The following is a 20617-nucleotide window of genomic DNA, read 5'->3' as shown; positions in this document are numbered from 1 at the left end:
TAATATTACCATTGCCCTTAACACATTGACTGTCCTGTTTGGTCCCCCCGCTTTGGTTGCAACATCTACAGCCCACTGTGTCATTGCCTTAACCACTTTGTTGGCTAGGCGTGCCATCCTCTTTAAATAGAAACATACCTCTCCCGCATCACATGAGGATTGAATACGTGATGTATTGTAATGCATCCACCTTGAAAAAATTTGACATTCTTCTAAAGGATCACTGAGATCCTTTTACAAAATGTGGAGCCCTATACTGGCGACTATTGAGAACCTTACTGTGACACCTGGACCATTAGATTAGACTTTATTTTATTTTCTATTGTGATTAAAATTCTTGTATGTGCATACTTTACTCTTTTGTATAAAAAAATTGTCTTTGTTTTTTTCCTTTTTTTATTAGTGTCCTTAGGGTGGCCTTTGGGGAGGGTTGCGGGTGTTTTTTTTGTTTGTTTGTTTTTGGTTCTTGTTTTTCTCACCAGACATATTGTCTCATTTTGTTATTTATGCAATCCCTTTTATATGTCTGCAAAAATGTACTTAAAAAAAATTTGGAAGAGGAAACCGTGATACAGGTTTTTTTCAGGTTTCGATTAATAGAAAGTTAAAAAGAAAATGTTATTTTAAATAGAAATCTTTGAGTCTCATGAGATTTATCTGGAAGGCAAATAATAGAATGCACATCATAAAAGAAAAGAAGAAACAGAACGTCCACACAAGCGCAGATAAGAGGAGGATGGAGGAGAATATTGACTGATAGACCCATCAAACTGATAATAAACAGAATTGGAAAAAAATAACCATATGTGGATACAAAAGTACAACAATCACATCAATATAACTTGTGTCCTGATTGTTGCTCTTATAGCTGTGGCTAATGGACCACATTAATTGATAATACAGTTTTTCAAAAGGCTAAAACACAACATGCTGAGCACTATGTTCTGTTCATATGTAACATAAAAGCATACTAACCTCTCTCCACTCTTTAGTACCAATTCCTTGAACATACAACACAACCACTGTGAAGAGAAAATGGGAAAATAATGGTCAATCACAGATAAAAAAACACTTGCAACCTGTGCACAGTCTGTTTCTTTAAATGAAGCCAATGGAGATGCTTCACTGAGAGCTTCATCCTACCATCTAATTAGAAAATGGCTTGGAGAAGTGCCTACTTCATGGGATGTGACCAGTATGGAGTATTAGTCCGAAGTGGAGCAGCAGGTGTGAAAATCTGATTCATCAATAACTTCACAGAATCATTCAAGAGGAGTCCAAACAGGAAATGCCCTGACCAACAAATGGACTGCAGCTCTATGGGTGGTCGATTTGAGTAGATGTCAGAATGGTTTTGAAGAGGTACCCGTTCAGTCCAGCAAGCTCTTGGCAAATACTAAAATTTCAACAAAAATGTGTCTTGTCCCTTGCTCTATAATCTGCTGACAGACCTCATTCTCAGAGAAACTGTGATATTTGTGACTGAATAATTCAGGATTTACTTATTTGTTTATCAATTAATTTGATTTCAACTAAAAAACATTTGGCTTGTCGCTTGCTCTATAATCAGCTGACAGACCTGATTCTCAGATAAACTCAGAGGTGGACAAAGTACCCAACTCCATTACTTGAGTAAAAGTACTATTGGTTAAATTACTCCATTACAAGTGAAAGTTGTAAAGATAGATTTTTACTTAAGTAAAAGTACAGAAGTACTTGAGTATCAAAAGTAAAAGTAAACACATTATTTTATTATCGTTGCATTGTTGTATGAATGCACGCTGTTCCATCATGGTGGTTTAAGGCAGTTATGCTCCATCTGACATGCTAGCATACCTTGAACTCATTTAAATACTTGTTTAAAAGTTACAAAGCTCTTATCAAAGTCAAAATCATACTAGAAAAGAAAGGTTTCTACATTGTGTTTATTTGACAGGATTATGTAAAAACATATTTCTGAAAGGACTTCAGTTAACATTATTAGTCCAACTACGTCGTTTTTGCATGCTAACTAACATCATTGTCGAACGTTACCTATGCGTTAGCACTGTATCCACAAGGCTATGGCAACTTGGCAGGTAAATCTATAAAAATCATCTGACCAACCATACTTACCACAGCAAATTTTGATTTAGTTTAAGTCAGTCTTTTGACTACAACATTTTAGGCATCTGAATTGTTTTAGTTTTAGTCTAGTTTTAATTGACTATAATAAGATTTTAGTAGATTCAATAGACTAAAATTCAGTACTTGTGGTCTGGCGTCTGAGAGGCAGCTTTCTGTGTGCACTTTCGTGTCGTCGCACTTTTTCAGACTTATCTACGTCTGCTCTTCTGAATTTTTTAACTTTTAAGTACGACTATGGTTGCGCGCACTGCGTCTGGGAACTGCTGCCTTCTATTTTGCCATAAATTGATTAGTGTTCAAAAAATACTTGGAAATCATTGAACTTCATGTGATCCTACAAGAGTGATTACAGATAGGCTGTCTGCAAAAAAAAATTAATCCCGTTTTAAAGAAGAAAACAAAACATCCACTGACTTTCAAAGCGGCTACGACTTTCTACTTCGAGGGCCTTGATAAAAATGTAGTGGAGTAAAAAGTACGATAATTGTCTTTCAAATGTAGTGAAGTAAAAGTCATAAGTTTCCAGAAAAAATAATACTCGAGGAAAGTACAGATACTCAAAAAGTGTACTTAAGTACAGTACTCAAGTAAATGTACTTAGTTACTGTCCACCTCTGGATAAACTGATACTTGTGTCCGAATAATTTGATTGGATGGATATATATACATACCAGAGCTGTATATATATAAAAATATATATATACATACACACAGTACATACACACACACACACACACACACACACACACACACACACACACACACACACACACACACACACACACACACACACACATTATAACCACATTCATATAACTTCTGAACATAGATATGTCTAATTCTAAAACATAACATTTATGTTTATGTATTTTGCATAACTAAATTGGGTCAAATAAGTAAATAAGTAGCCTGTTAATTATGTCAGTTATCATTACACCCAAATTAATTTTTTTCCTGAAAATGTCCCTGGAATTTAATCAGTCTGAAATAAGCCCAAAACTGCATTTCTTGTTGTTTATGATGCAAATGATCCTCGAAACAAGGCATTATGAATGCATCTCTCTGTTGCACTGAACAAGATTAGACTGACCACATTCATTATTTTCAACTCCTCGAAAAATCTGCAGTAACTACACTGGGGCGGCTAATGCTTAACGATTTCACATAAATTACATGAAACAATCATCAGAGCACAAAAAGCATTTCAGGAAGAATAGAGACACCTATTCAGGTATGACCTTTGCCAGATCAACCGAGGAACTGATTTAGAATAAATCTCAGTGCAAATTATGGCAACTCAGATGTCAGTCAAGCGTTTGATTGCTGTGAGCATTAGGGTGAAGGATTAATAAATGTTATAATTTGGGCTTCTCTGACTAAGGCAGGTTTAAAAAGGAAAGTTGAAATCAGAGGGGTTTTTTTTTCTCATTTTTCAAATTTCCTTCCAAAGTAGTCCCTTTGATACATCTGGAAAAAGCAGTGGGGGAAAAAAGATATGTCCTAGGGGTACAACAGTTTCAGAAATGGCTTCACATACCAAATATCCATGAATAACTCATCCGAAACCTTCACACTTGTCTTCAAGGCAACAGCAAAATAATTCATGTGAATAGTATTCATATACGCTATTGACATCAGTTGGGAAGAGAAAATGCTTTGTGTTTCTGCTCAGTGGTTGACCCTCTGAGGAAAAACTCTGAATAATGCAATAAAATACGGCCACTTTATATTATCATGCAGGACGACCATTTTATTACCCTTAAGAATAGTCAATACAACTCAGTCAGAATTATTATATGCTCATTAGTCAATCAAGAAGGTCTAAATGAATATGTAAATGCTAGCTATATCAGAGCTTTTTGCAAGCAGAATTTTAAATAAATTAAATAAACTCTGTCTATTATTTTCTAAAAATAGTACGAGCACATTATATCGCAATAATAAAACCATAATATGCTGGATTGTTGTCATATGACCTCCTCACATTTCAGCAAAAGAGATATTACAATAATACATTAAAATGATTCAAATAAAAACAATTATGCTTCGAATTAAATCCAATTTTGTGTAAACTTTAATTTAATAATCAGTCAAGGAAGGGATTTTAAATACACAGTACACTGATATACAATTTCTGTCTGAAATTGAATACTTCTCTACTATATAATATGCACAAAAAAAACAGTATGCCAAAAGAGTAGTATGTCCGAAATATGTAGTATTCGGAAAAAAGTAGGATGACCTACTAGTTCTGCCGAGATTCTGGATACATTTTACTATTCCATGAGGCCAAGGGAGAGGATTTATGAATGGCAGTAGTAAAGTGACGCAACTGACGCTGGTAGGTCACATGACAGTAACAACATGGCAGAAGTAGTACATCCGAATTTGATTCATACTACCCATATTCATTTTAAAGAGAAAATACTTTTTTAATGGTTGCTAAGTAAATTTAAATTCAAATGTAGTACTCACTACCGGTGCGTCCGAAATCTCAGTACGTCACACTGGAAATGGAAGGTCATGCTGTATTGCATTGTGAAACACAGTATCCTATAACGCCCTTTGTTGTATGCATAAACGTTTAAGCAAAAGAAATAGGTTATCCCAGGTATTCCATGCATACAGAAAAAACTGCATACTGTGCATAATATCTAATGCAGAAATAGTAGTAGTATTAGTAGTAGTATGATAGTAAATTATTTGAAGGGCTGCTTTTGGTATTAAGAAGCGTATTGATCAATCTGATCACAAGTGGACGACGCTAAATACAGGTGTAAACAGATTCTAAAATGTTTTGAGCTAGTCCACTTTCAACCACTTCCAGAGGTAGTCGACAGCGCATTCAATAGGATTGCTTTCGTAGAGTAAACGCTCATGTGGTCGAATGCGTTCAAACTGCCACAAAAGACCACCTACTCTCCGCCTACTGACCTAATGTGCTAGCCAGACAGGATTTAAACTTGTTGGCTCAAGTTTGGTTTGGTTTTCTAAAACACACACACAGCGTTCGGTGTGGTCTTGCGGCTATCAGAGCAGAAACGAAAGCTGCTTCTCTCTGTATGTTTTTCCATCGTCTTCTTTCGCGTTCATATGTAAATTGCGTGAGTTTATTTCGAAATATCTGGGGGAAAAAAACATACATTTACCCGCCTATACACTCTCTCCTCTAAGAAAGCAGGATAGAAGTGGTCGAAGGTGGACAAAAGAGATGGATTAACTCTTTCCCCACTAGCATTTTTTTAAAGTTGCCAGCCACTGCCAGCATTTTTTATCATTTTCACAATTTTCATGGCTTCCAGAATATTTTGTTGTATGAAAATTTTAACATGCAATATATCAAACGTTGTTTTATTCAACATTTTAATGTGGGAAAGTTTCATTAAAAAAAGCTAACTTTTAAGCAAAAATGTCAAAAACGACATCTAGATCAGATTCAGAGCGATGGTCAAAACATAACGGGAGTAGATCGAGTCCATCAACACTCCTAAAGCTTCACAGTCGTTTCCTCTTCATGGGTTCACCACTTCATTTTCGGTAACATTAGGCAGTTTTGATTTATATGTGGTTTAATGTTGATGAAAATGCGTTATTTTACGTAAAGTAAGAGTTAAAAAAACACTGTGGTAAATGGCGATGTGTCTCCCTCGTCTACTCAACCAAAACATATCTTAATACCAGGTGTAAACAGGGCTTGAGATCAAGACTTACCTGGTGCTGACCTTGAGAATGTGTCGACATCCAGCAAACTCCTGGAAAGACAGAAAAACAGAGAAGCTAAAGCACAAAACGGCAAATATAAGCCAAGAAAACCTATCTAGACGATCATTTTTTGCACTATTTTATTGAACAGATGGTTGCACAGAAACAAAAGCAGCTTCTATGTTTGTCCTATATGAACAAAGAGACTCATTGATGCTCAGGTCAGAGCAGGCTTGAGTTTTCTCCTGCCAAACATCAATAATGAAGGTCATGGACATCAAAATAAGTCAACATTAAAATCTAAATCAAATGTCCCCATTTACTTTATGATGTTTTTAAGAATATAGTTTCCTTGTGTTCATTTAGTGAAAAACATGTATTGAATGTCTGACCACATTTTTTAATTGGCTTGATAATGATCGTATACAATAAATAGCCTAAATAACACACTTTTAAGTCATTTTAGAGGAAATGCACTATCATCAACACACAAAACGATTGATACTGAGATGTTCTATCAGCAATTTCTTAACCTTACTTTTTAAATGCATGTTCCTGTTCTTATTGTGCATGATTCATTGTTATTATAAAGAAAAATGCGTTTGTCTTCATAATCTTTTACCAAAATGTAATAACTTGCTCGTCCTCTAAAATGACTTTCCTTTACAGATAAATTCATGCATTTCTTACTTGTCAACCACTTGATTTCATTCTAGTACATGACAGCCAGCTTTCACAATCTTATCAATTCCCACTTGATAAAATCAAGTCTCATCCTACATTTTTCGCATTGCAAAAATTAAATGGGTTGTGAAAAGCATTTCACATTGACCTTATCTCTGTCAACAAAGATATTTCAACAAGAACTGTTGCTTTAAAGTAATGTTTCATAACTGCTCCGATGGCAACAACATCTATTTAAGCTTTGCGTTTCCATCCATCAGTCTGTTATTGGTCTCTGACCGTGCATTTAAATTTAAAGACCAGACTGTTTTAAGACAGGCATGATGGACGACCAGTAACAGGAACCCATAGATATTCTCTCAAAGGAGAATTGTGTTTGTGGAATAAATAGATAGAGGAATAGAAGAAAAGGCTAGGGAAGTACAGCAGAGAGCACATTAATCCATCCGACCGAGCAGAGAATCGATTCCATCTCTAGTCTGCAGGATGCGGCTCTGAGCAACAGGAGGTATTGCCTGACATCTGGTGTGACGCCAGCTGTGACGTTTTAAACCCGAATAAATGGGTCCTGAAGCTCTGGCATCTCAACAGGGAGCGCTTTCACGTGCACCTTACTGAGGGGGATCCCTTGACATACCACGTGGCTTCGGTTATTGGGTTTTAGGTGATGACCTTGATCAGAATAACGTACTGCAAGCTTCCTACTTTGTTATTGCATTTATGCAATCACCTTCATTATGGTTGGGCATATTAAACAACACACATCATCACATTACTGAATGGAATAAAATCACCAAGGAAGTCAGCAACCTCCAAATCAGGTTATGAAGATCAGCTGATACATAATTCAAAGATTGACGTGTACAAAAAGAGCCCAGTAGACCTACATATCTTTCTCCTGCTCACTTTGTTTTTAACAAGACATGAAATCTTCACTCAAAGGAAAACAGACTGACAGTACAGCCTTTTCCTTTCTGATGCTGCCAGGTTCATATGTTCAAATAAATATACAGAGAAAATCCTTTCCTTTGCTTCTCGAAATATAATCCCAAAGATAGGAATTTACAAACTTTCCCTGACAGACGCAACAGATCCTCTAAGATCTCCAGGTCTGAGAGGCTTCACGTTCCCTCTGGTTTCCATCCAGTCTCTCCCTTATTGAGTGACACAACGGCATCTGCTGCAATCTGTGTTGACAGTGACAAACAACCTTGATGAATTGGCTTCCCTTGTGAACAGCTTCCACAATTTGCCAGCATAATGCAGTGACAGAAAGACACTTTTTCACAAACTTGTTGCCTTCCAGAGTGGTATTCGTTTTGAATGCTCGTATGCAACTTCATAAAAGATTAAAGATTCCCTGTGGAGTTTTGCATATGGGTAACTCAAAGCCATCAAAAGTCTAATTGCTGGTTGCTTTCAACGGTATTTCCAAGGTAGAAGCACAGTTAGTATGCATAACACTAATTATAGATGGCCAAAAGTATGTGGACATGACTGATGTTAAAATCCACAGGGTCCGTGGTAAATGTTTATGAGTGGGCCGCCTCTTCCTCAGGTCCACTGAGTAAGCTTTACCATTGAGGAACTTGGTGGGCAACTAAAAGCACAGAATTCATTTGAAAGTCATTGTATGGTGTAAAATTACAACCCAGGCTAAAAGGTTAATGTTCTATCATTTATGAACATAACGTGCCTCCTACACTAAACCTAATCGTTTTAACAAAAGCACATTTGCTGAAGTTTACTACGCCAGAAAAGTTATACATATGAATTTAGTTATGTAATGTAAACATTAAAATGTATTAGTTTATAAATGATGCACTATGAGGTTAAAATGAGGTCTTTTAATTGATAATCCACCCTGTAATCATAATAAACAGGTTTTCTTTTTTACTGCCTTTAGTGTTCATTCCATCTAAAAACTGCAGTGATGTATACAGTAGAGGTAGGGGGGAAAAAAATCGATACAGCATAGTATGGCGATATTTTGTGTGGGGATATTGTATCGATACAAGGACGGCAAGTATCGATATTTTCAGGAACTGAATTTGAGCTCATATTGTAATGGAAAATGGTAAATGGACTGCATTTATATAGCGCTTTCAACAGACCCATGGCCATCCAAATACTAATTTGAAATATTTATTTCAGACTGTAACATCACAAACAGCGTATCGCTCTCGCTCACACACACATGCGCAGTGAGCTGTGTGTGCAGGAAGCGCATTCTCGCATATTTCTGAACGTGGTCATGTTCCATGTTTGTGTTAGTTACGTGTTGATTTGACACACAAGTGCAAGCCAGCTGTGCACTGCAATGCAACAGAACTTCGCTCGCAATTACAATCAAAGAAGCTGTTTATATTATGCCATATCTACACTGTCAGCGCACTCGTTCATTTTACAACACAATAGGCTTTCTCTGATAGTCGGTGTTGCCGGTGTTCAGCTGCAACACGGGTTACATCACTTGCCCACCGCGGCACCGCCCCACCATCGTTTAGTTCAGTTAGGGAACAGACACTACAATTAAAAACTAAACGTGTCTGCTTAATAAAGCATGAGCCGAGCGAGAGTTGCAGCACAAACCAGCAGCAGGAGTCAGATTTCATTCATCACAAGAGTGAGGAGCTGAATGACAAGGCGACGGTTTCAACACGGAATGTAAAAGCACCTATTTAAGTGAGTTTGTCATTGTGTTTTGTTATTGTGTTTTTCATTAAGATAACAATGAACCCACCATGCAAGCAATTGGCACCCTCGAATTGGTGCTAATTCTAAAGTAAAATATGCACGTCCATTCATAATGGCCATATTAATATGTTGCAATACTCACCATTTCGCAATTTATATAAAATCGCGATAATATCGTATCGTATGGCCTCTGGCAATTCCTTATAGAAAGGACACCCTATTGAATTCTATGGTTTTATGTATCAGGGCATAATAAAAATCATCTGGTCCTTAGCAACAACACATGACATATTACACCTAGTCATTATTTATTTAACAAAAACTAGGCCAAAATAGAAGAGCCATGTGTGACATACTAAGGACACCCCTTACTGCGTCCATGGGAATTAAGAGGGTAAGTAGAAGTCAGGCACTGCTAATTAAATCCCCTTGATTAACTGATCATAAGCAAGTGGGATCACCTCTATAAAAGCAGAGTTTGCTGGTCTGGAGCCTTCAGGTGTGTGTTCACACAATGCCAAGGAGGAAAGACATCAGCAAAGATAAATAACGGCCCAATTCAAATGTTTACGTGCTTTTCTTCTTTTTTTATTTTGCGGTGATGAAATATATTGCTCTTGTAAATACTTGCCAGCATTTAAAGAAATACAAGTCTAGAAATGCATCCAAATTACAGCGAAACGCAACCGCATGGTGCTCTGCAGTGGTCAAAAAGGATATAAACAGTGAATTTTGAAGTGAAATATTCTTAAAAACAGAGATGTGGATTTGGACAGCAATTAAATGACCACACAACCTTGGTGTTTGTCTAAAACAGTAGGTAATTCGGCCGGGGATTTTTACGCGGGTGGTGGGAGAGGGACGGCAATAAAATCACTGACTAGCCCCTGTAAATGATGACAATACCTTCCGGCCCCCCTTCCGAATAGGGCTCCAGCCAACTCCTTCACCACTAACGGAGCGAGCTGGAAAATCAAACTTTTCCCAAACCCTGTAGGGAGGAGGGCCACAACATCATGGCCACCAACAAAACTCAGCAAAGATTGATCTTGCTCTGGCTTTAATTTCTGGATATTCAGCAGCGGTGCCACAACGGAATGAATGGCTTCACTCGCATCTTTCTCAGCCGCCATTACTGAACTGCAACTCAAACTAGCGCATGACATCTTCGTCATCGTTCTCAGCCACTCCCTCTGTTCACTGACTGGACTGGTAAAAATTTGTCGGAGAAAACCTAAGAATATACCGCAGTCCCAGACAGAGTACTGAAGGAAAATTAAAATTGAGTGAAATTACGTAGAAGGGCGGAGCCAGGCTAGGGTTATATGGCCATTTCCAAACAATTTGAAGTCCATTATTCTGCAGCAAGGAAGTGGAAAACAGAAGACAGGTGGACGTCTCAGCAAATTCACCCCAAGGTCAGACCGTGCAATGCTCAGAGAAATCACAAAACACCCAAGAACTACACCTCAGACTCTACAGGCCTCAGTTAACATGTTAAATGTTAGAACTCATGGCAGTACAATTAGAAAAATACGGGACAAGTATGGCATGTTTGGAAGGGTTCCAAGGAGAAAGCTCACTAAAAAGAACATGGCTGCATGGCTTAGGTTTGCAAAATTGCATTCGAACAAACATCAAGACTTCTAAAACAATGTTCTTTGGACAGATGAGACGAGAGGTTTGGCCACAATGCACAGCAAAAACTAAACACAGTTTTAGTTTTTAACTAAACTAAACACAGCATATCAGCACAAACACCTCATACCAACTGTCCATCAGGCTGATGGAGGGGTAATGACCTGGGCTGGCATTGACCTTGCAGTAATTGAGTCGACCATGAACTTCTCTGTATACCAAAGTATTCTAGAGTCAAATGTGAGGCCATCTGTTCAACAGCTAAAGCTTGGCTGAAATTGGGTCATGCAGCAGGACAACGATCCCAAGAATACCAGCTAATCTACAACAGAATGGCTAAAAAAAAAAGAGAAAAGAATCAAGGGGTTGGACTGGCCCAGTCAAAGTCCAGACCTTAACCCGACTGAAATGTTGAAGCGGGACTTTAAGAGAGCTGTGCAGAAACAGATGCCCGCAAACCTTGATCAACTGAAGCAACGTTGTAAAGAGGGGCGTTACAAAATTCCTCCAGAACGATGTGAGAGAGTGATGCTGTCATACAGAAAATTATTTCTTCAACTTATTGCTGCTAAAAGTGGCTCTACGAGCAATCAGAATAAGAAAGAGCTTTACAGCCAGGTATGTTCACACATACGAGGAATTTGTTTTGGTGACAGAAGCTTCCACAGCACAAACAGAATGACAGAGACAAGACCGTTAATAATAAAAATAGAATAAGTAAATGGGAAATAGCAATATACAAAAATATATATATATAAAAAAACAATATACAATTAGACAATAGATTGTACATGTGTGTACATGTATGTTATGTACAAATGCAAGGAAATGTAAACAACTATGGTGAGTTAAATAAATAAATGTATAAATAATGTTCACATTAGTTCATGTGATGATTGCTTGAGGGAAGAAATGGCCTGGCCGTTCTGGAGAGATGGCAACAGTTCAAAGAGGTGGTGTTTTCACACTTGGCTCCTCTTTAAAAGAACCAAACTCAGACTCCTTTAAGTGGACCAAGAGGTGAACCAAGTGAAAGCCAGTTCTCTTCACGTTCACACTGTCCCTGTACCTGAAAGAGGACTCAGATCTCATGTCTCAGACCCCTTTGTGTTCATACTGTTGCATTTTGGATCTAGTCCAGTTCAGTGTTTGATGGCCTTCAACATTTGATCCCATTCACTAACATTGTTTGTTCCTCAGTAAGATATTTGTTTGTAAAGATTATTATAATTTTTTTACTACATTGCTACAAATGCTGTTGAATTAAGTTGTTTATCTTTTTACACAAATATTTTTTTTTTGCAATACTACATATTCTTGCACTAGATATCTCACACATCCACCTTTGTAAAACACATTCATTTTGATTTGTTTTCCTTGAATCATGTTTATATTTTAGTACACACGGTGTGACAGCTGGCTTCTGTGCATGTGTTTTAGGTGTGTGCGCTCGTGACCCCATTTTAAACTGGCAAGGCGTGCAGCTGCCCCTCTCTTAGTTCAGAAGCGGTTGAAATTGCAATAAACAAATGTAAGTTGTGAATTAATAATTTGTAGAGATTTGCCAGAAGAAGCAGCCATGATGAACAGCCGATTTGTACGGAGGCATCTGATGACCAAACTACATTGGAATTTGCGAACAGAAAAATCAAGTAAGCCCAGATTGCAGATTGCGTGTTTTTAGCGAACCGTACCATAAAATGAGATCGAACCGTACCCAGACCACCTCCCGAGTGGTCTCGGTTCGGTTCGCTTTAAAGGGGTCTAAGGGTGCTTTCACACCTGCCTCATTTAGTTCTTACTAGAGTTAGTTTTCCCCTTTGGTGCGGTTCGTTTGGGCAGGTGTGAAAGCAGCAATCGCACTCGGGTGCGCACCAAAAGCGGACCAAACAAGCGCGCTTTCAAACTAACTCTGGAGCGGTTCGTTTGTGGTGAGAGCATGATCCAACCTCGAACAGACCCAACTGCAAAAAGTACTGATCGTTTTTGGACTAAACCAGCTGCCGTAGTCAGCTGCGCTGTGCAATATGGGATGAGGAAGTAGTGAGGAGGTGCGGAGCCTCATAGAAATTTGGTCTGATTACCATATTTTGGTCCCAACTTTCGAAATTAATGCATTCCTCCGCTTGAAGTGACGAGCGATGGGCGCTCGCCGTTTGCAGTGCATTAGAACGTTGTCTTTAAGCCGCATCCGCGCTTCATTATAGAAATGTATTGTTTGCATATTGTGGTGTATACAAACAATGTAATAGATTATGGCCAGTGACAAAACCAGCCCGCGCAGTCATCTCTCCAAAGTTGTGTTGTTTGCTGGCTTTTCCTCTTCTGTTGGAATTTTACCGCACGTAAATTCTGACCAATCGAAAAGCAGTTTAGGAAATACGCCATGGCCAATGAGTGATGTGGATGTTGTCATGTGACTGCATTTTGGTTCGTTTCAACTGGTTCGGACCAAAGCAATCAGTGTGGTGTGAAAAGGAACCAAAAAAGCTGAAAACTGCTATACTGTGTAATTGTTTGCCCTTGGTTCGGACCAAATTAATCGAACAAGAGATGTGAAAGCACCCTGAGATCGTTGGGAGTGTTCACATATGGGCCAAAAATTGCGCGAACCGTGCTCAGACGCCTGAAAATGACCATGTCTGAAAACACACAGGAAGTGGCCTGGGTGTGAGGGGTCCAGAATGATTTTGCCAGGCCTTCTACTCACTCTGGATCAGTACAGATGAATCACTGGTGTACCAGTGATTAGCTCAGCAGTTCGGACTATCCGCTGTAGTTTTCTGAGGACTGATTTTGTAGCTGATTTAATGACTGCAGTGTAGAACTATATCAGCAGCTCCTGTGGCAAGTTGAACATCTTCCGCTGGGCAAAGGAAGTACAGTCTCTGCTGGGCCTTTTTGACAATGGAGTCTATGTGGAACTCCCATGCTGGGGTGTTTCTCACATTCATCTCCACTGTTTTGAGCGTGTTCATCTCCAGGTTGTTATAACTGCACCAGACAGCCAGCTCTTTAACCTCCTGTAAGCAGATTTGTCACCGTCCTGGATGAGACCAATGAGCGTAGTGTTGTCTGCAAACTTCAGGAGCTTGACAGTGGGGTCTTTTGCAGTGCAGCCATTGGTGTACAGTGAGAAGACCAGTGGGGAGAGCACACTCCTCTAGGTGGCACCAGTGCTGATGAGAATTTTCCCAGCCTCAGTAGCTGCTGCCTGTCTGTCAGGAAGTTGGTGATCCACTGACAGATGGAGGCACAGAGAGCTGGGTTCATTTGGACAGGGGGAGGTTTGGGGTGATGGTGTGGAAGGCCGAGCTGAAGTCCACAAACAGGATCCTCACAGAAGTCCCTGGATTGTCCAGATGTTGTAGGATATAAGTATGACTGCATCATCCACAGACCTCTTTGCTCGATAAGCAAACTGCAGGAGGTCCAGCAAGGGTCCAGTAATGTCCTTTAGATAGGCCAGCACCAGTCTTTCAAATGACTTCATGACCACAGATGTTAAGGCAACAGGTCTGTAGTCATTCAGTCCTGTGATTTTGGGTTTCTTTGGGATGGGGAGATTCAGACTGGTGAAACACTGTCTGGGCCTGGTGCTTTCCTTGTCTTTTGTTTCCGGAAAAACCCGACACACATCTCAGGGCTCGACATTAACGCTTGTCCGCTTGTCCGGGACAAGTGGATTTTTTGAAGGGGCAAGTAAAAAATAATTTTACCTGCCCGACGGACAAGTATCCTGGTTAAAATGTCAAAACAAAATATAACTAAGGAATCACCAAAGTGCAAAAATGATTCTGCATTCAGTTAGCGTAAGTGGAGATCGATAATGGATAATAATATAAAACGAACTGACGTTAACAAGTTTGTGCTGTTGAGGCTCACACAGCCTGTCGAGGAGAAAATCGAAAAACAAATGAGCGCCGCTCATACAAAGAAACTCAGTTAACATACACGGTTAAAATTGTGTAGTTTTTATATTTATAACATATGATACAGTTAAGCAACGTCACACAAACAAGAGTGTTTTCCTGAATACCATCACGACTGAAAATGACACTGATTTCATATGAGTTCCATAAACAATTAATTTACATTAAGTCACTTACATTTTAGATGCAATATGGACTGTTTTTGTTCTATTTCAGCAGCGAAAATAGTTCCAACAAAGATCACAACAGAAATGTAACGCATCTCACAGCAACAGTGTGTTACTGAATGATTCAGCGTTTTGAATGAATCGGTTGAATCAAAGATTCAATTACCTATTCGTAAACGACTGCGGCCCCGTCCCAAATGGCACCCTAAACCCTCACGGTCTTCCTCTGAGTCCGCACTTAAAGATTCAATGCTGCTGCGTAGCTCGCACCAGTGCGGGCTCGGTAGAAGTGCGCATCGAGGGCGCATATCGACCTCAAAGGGGGCGCTCGCGAGCACCCTTCTGAGACCTAAAATGACAAATGGGACACCCTACGGTCTCGTGGACTTAACGGACACGCGCACGCAGCGGCCATTGTAAGTCCACAAGACCGAAAGTGCACATGAAGTGTGCCATTTGGGACAGGGCCTGCCTCATTCTTGAATGAATCAGCCGTTTGAACGAATCGACTCAATGACTCACTCATTAAGACGGTCACCTGCTGCCACCTACTGGTGGTTTAGTTTCATATTTCCAACATTTCTTATTTGTATCTTCAAAAATATTTTAAATAATCTCATAGCATTATTTAATGCAGTTGTAATTTTTCAGTGTAAATAATTTAATTTGATTGGTAACAGCCTATAGTGTCTTATTCTAATTTAATTTATAGATCAAATTTAAAAATATAAAATAAAAGCTGAAGCATAGCCTATATTTAATAAGATTATTGAAAAATGCCCTTTATAAAAGGTAAAAATATCACAAATATTAGGGGTGCACCGAAATTTTGGCCGCCGAAAATGTTCGGTCGAAAATGGCATTATCGGTTTCGGGCCGAAATTTTAAAAAAAGCCGAAAACGTAAACCGAAAATGAATGTCACCCGCCCCTCCCGTCCGTGCGCAAGTGCTTAGGTTTCACTCACGGTCGAGCTGTTATAACGCGACGCGTCTGCCTATCAAAGATTAAGCATGTCAGGGGTCTGAGAACAAATAGAGACGTATCCAGCTGAACTACCCATTGCCAGAAGCGACAATCCCCTTGACTACTGGCGCACAAACGAAGGCCACAAATATGAATATTTAAATATGTCAAAGCTGAATGAACATATTGCTTCAGAATAGATTATATATATATTTTTTTTTTATTTAAAAAGAATCCGGACAAACTAATGTTTTACTCGGACAAGTGAATGACAGATTTACAGTGAACCGGCTTAATGTCGAGCCCTGCATCTTCTTCACAGACCTGAAATGTAGGAGGCAGAGGAGTGGGGGTGCTAAAAATTATGATGGGTGTATGGAGAGATGGTCAGAACGGGTGTGGGGTGTGAGACAGGGTTTTTCAAACCTGCAATAAAACTCATTCAAATAGTCGGCCAGTTGTTGATTCGACACAGTGCTGGGTGGTGGTGTCTTGCAGTTAGTAATGTCTTTCAGACCTTTCCACACTGATGCAGGCTCGTCGTCGTCTATATCAGTCATTCAAAAAGGGAAACCGACGCTGCAGGCTGCAGATACACAAACCGTAAACAAAGCAGCGCGTGCTTACCGGTTTGAATATCAATCCTGCTGATCACTTTCTTGATTCCACTCCGCTCATGTTAATATTAAAATATTCCCCCAGGAACACTCGCTGTTTTGCTACTATTCTCGTGCACTGACTAAAGCTGGCCTCAGACTACAGGAGTTTTTAAATCCTAACCGATTATGAAATCTGGTTGCATCTCGCACATAAACAGAATCTTCACAGATTGTTTTCTCTCAAATCTCAAACATGCACACACTAGAAGTTTTGAAAATTGAAGCGCATCACACACTACAAGATATTATTAATATTATCGTGCCAGGAGGAGCACCTCACATGATCTCATGGGGAAGCGGATGCTAACATGTATGTAGCAGATCATCATTGATATCTCAACAGGTCATCTTTACATTTGCTAGCAGCTTTCTACACTCACACGGTATGTTCAAAACCAACACGATTTCTCCACAGCTCTTCTCTTTGTCCGTACAATCCGTATGTTTTTGAAGACACGTTATACAAGCAGTCGTGTTGTTGCAACACTTCCACACGCCATTCCGCCATCTCAACTGTTCAACGGACCGGCACAGCAGCTTTAGCGGTCACGATTTCAAAAGTGCTCTCATTCACATCTCTCATTGGCTGTTGTGAAAGAACTGATGTAATCATCCCGATTTAAAATCTTAAGTATCAAACATCGGGCAGACCATGTGTATGCGAGCAGATTAGGGGGTTAAACAAACGGTTGTTCCGCACTATTAGCTCTAGTTGGACAACACCCAACACACGGAACACACCCAAAAAAAATAAGTCGTCCGACACTTAAAAACGGCCCGGCGGCTGATCATCGGCTTGGTGTGTCCCGGGCTTTAGCCACGCTGATCTCCTTTGTCAGTGTGTATTTGGCCCTTTTAAACAATTGAATCATAGGGTGTACTTACTTTTTCACCCATGGATTTTCCTTGGGCTTTCCATTTTAGTTAAATAAATAAAGACACAGTGTAATATGTCATTTGTTGTTGTTCATCTGCAGTAGTACCTAACAACCAGATTATTTTTATTGTGTTCTTATACGTAAAACCATTCAATTCTAAAGTGTCTCTTCTTTTTCACATGAATTTCCGTATGTTTTTGAAGTTTTGCAAAAATGTAGGTGAGCCTAGGTTGTAAAATCAAATATTTTCCTGTATGATTTTCAGCTGTTTAGCCTACTGTATGAAATTCAACTCTTTCACTTATAAAAATGAAGGTGGGGTCTAAAACAACACTGAACACTATACTGACTTTCAATACTTGGACAGAAGAAGAAAAAATCGTTCACATTTTGCAGAAGAAAATAAGAACATACTGGAGATCTGGAAGAACATGAAGCTGAGTAAATTCTAACAGAATTGTCATTTATGGGTGAACTATCACTTTTAAGTAGAATCTGAACAGGATACCCATATTATTTCAGACATATACCCCCGGTTTCACAGACAAGGCTTAAGCTAGTCCCAGACTAAAGTGCATGTTTGAGCTGTTTTAACTGAAAACAACTTCCACTGACATATATTAAGACAAAACAATGGCATTGAGATATTTTAAGATGTTCACCAGTAATGTTTTTTCTAAGGCATGTTAATAAAAAGTTACTTGAGTGCCCTAATTGAACTAAAGCCTAATCCTGACTTAATCTAAACCCTGTCTGTGAAACCGGGCCGTAGTGTATTAAGTCCAAAAACTCAGCCATTTGTACCCTGTCCCGCTACAATTTTTTTTTTTTAACCACAGAGGTGTCATGTCACAAGGCGCTACCTCAAAGTGAAGTAGAAACCTATTTGATATCAAGAAGCGGCGCATATTTTGTTGCTGTATTTCATTTTTCATAAATCCTGATCTGTTGCATTCATATCCCAGCAGGCTACAATGAAATATGTACCATGAGGTACCACTTGCTCCATTTTCTTGCCCCCGTCTTCCACCTCAGCCAAATTACTGCTGAAGGCTCAGCGGGCAGAGCCTGGCGGCCGCAGATGTGTCTCATGTATAAAGAGACCTCCCTTGGATATCTGGGCAAGCAGTGTCTGAAGTGAAGGCTTTATGCAAACACACAGACAGCATCAGCAGTCAACACATTCATTATTCAGGAAAGAGTCTGTGCCGTTGTTTGTTGCCAGTGGTGTCTGTCCAACAAGGAGAAAACGGTCCAGAGGGACACAGTGAGGGAAGAGGTCAACCAGGCACAGATTAAACTGTGATTAAGTTACTTTTTTATTCAACTTCACGTGGCACTTGTCTTCTACTTTCGACATAAAAGTGAAACAAATAGACATAAAAATAAAATAAGACTAAAATATCAACATAATAATGATAACGAACTCCTTCCAGACATCACGTTCGACCAAGAAAATGGTTGAACGCACCTATGATGTCCAAAAATGCTGTCTAGGTAGGCAACTCATTAGATTTTGAGACAAACTGCAAGTCATGTATGACAACATCATAGAAGATATGAGATTCCCACCCAAACCCTTAAAAAAAAAGTACTGTGGTAATACCATGGTCAAATTGATCAGGCTGGGTTTACCCAGTCTAATGGTCAAAAACAACGCAGGCAAAAATTTTAGATGGACCAAATGTATAAGTTAATGGCTTAGTCAATAGAAAAAATTACTGAGCACTATTCTGAATATTATGGAGACTTATCCCACTTATTTTTTATGCAAAAAATATGGATAGGCTACTATATATATATTTTTTTTTGTACCTTTTTACTTTGTTTTTGGACATGTACCACAATACCATCACTGACTGTATCCCTGTACTGTTTTGTACGGGTATGGTTGTTGGTGTCCCAAATATCATGATTCTGACCATATACCAAGGTATTTACACGCAACTCCACTTCGCCCCAAGCCAGAGTAATGCTTAGATGCATAGACTGCCCCACATTTTTCCAATTGTTATTTTTTTATTGACTCGTTAAACGACTGCATTTGTATTATATTTTAAGACGCTTAACCACATAACTCAGTTAATTATATTTTTCCCAATTAACAAAAATATGTCGGGAGGAAGACAGAAAATAAAAGACACGATGCATGTAAGACTTAATCAGTGAATTATGAACATGAATAATAACAATTTTAATGCCATGTTCGCTCTTACCTGCACGAGACGGTGATTTCTATTTTGGTGGCGGGTACGCTGCTGTTTAACGGATCAAACTCCCCGATCGATGCCATTGCAGCTCCTCGGGAGTTTGAGATAAGTCTTCAAATGACTCCAAAATCTGGGTCTCACTCGTCTCTGGCGTCACACGTGTAATATAACCCACCAAACTGGCGCTGATATGTGGCTTTCCTTACAATTTGGACAGAGCGAACATCATCGGTCCGTTTGAGTCTGACCCCCTCGCGCACCTGAGGAGAGAGCGCGCGACCGCGAGCGATGCGCGCGTTTGATCGGCAGGTAGGTAGAGACTGACTGGACCTCCTCTCGTCCTCCCTCAGCGCGGACACTCCGACACCGCTTTGAAAACTTAAATTGAAAACATCAATTTTTAATATTACAGAAGCCATTCAATATGTATGAGGTGTGGTGTCAGATATGGATCTGAAACCTTTGGGGACGTTTAATCTATTGATGTGGGGAAACGATTTTCAAACATCCAGTTTCCCAAACGCCCACGGCTTTTAAAATCCGGTTGAGCTGTGGTAAACGTCGATGTTGCGCAGTATAAATAGCAAAATACTCAAGTATTTCCCACCACATAATAACGAGTTATGAATCTAGTGATAAATACGAAAACACCATCTCAAAATCTAGTGAGCTTACACAAAATAGCTTGTTTGGCCATTTAATGTTTGATTTAATCCTCCGAAAGCATCTTTACGATGTTCAAAAATGCTGCTACACTAACAAAAAAGTAGGACACATATTCTTTAATGTGCCAGTGGATCATTCTCTGTACAACAGCATCTTTGTATTTTATATTCTAATAATTAGTTATTGTTTTGCTGATAAATCAGAAAACATGTTGGTTTAGTCTCAAAATCTAGTGAACTGCCTACATAAATAGCATTTTTTGGACATCGAATGTTTGAATTAAATGTATGAA

General features: G+C 39.2%; 1 protein-coding gene across 1 annotated transcript in view; it reads right to left on the bottom strand.

Moving 5' to 3' along the window:
- cpne9 (copine family member IX) overlaps positions 1-19968 on the bottom strand; it is a 64504-nt gene extending 44536 nt beyond the window's left edge. The window contains exons 1-3 of the mRNA XM_079803684.1: positions 19666-19968; positions 5839-5879; positions 976-1022 (exon numbers count right to left, since the gene is read on the bottom strand). Coding sequence (XP_079659810.1) covers positions 976-1022; positions 5839-5879; positions 19666-19742 — 165 coding nt within the window. The 5' untranslated portion in view covers positions 19743-19968. The remainder of the gene's footprint in view (positions 1-975; positions 1023-5838; positions 5880-19665) is intronic.
- Between the last annotated feature and the right edge of the window lie 649 nt (positions 19969-20617).

The sequence above is a fragment of the Gobio gobio genome (genome assembly GCF_949357685.1).
Source record: "Gobio gobio genome assembly, chromosome: 21".
In the NCBI taxonomy this organism is placed as follows: domain Eukaryota; kingdom Metazoa; phylum Chordata; class Actinopteri; order Cypriniformes; family Gobionidae; genus Gobio; species Gobio gobio.
This window is presented reverse-complemented; position numbering and strand designations above follow the sequence as displayed.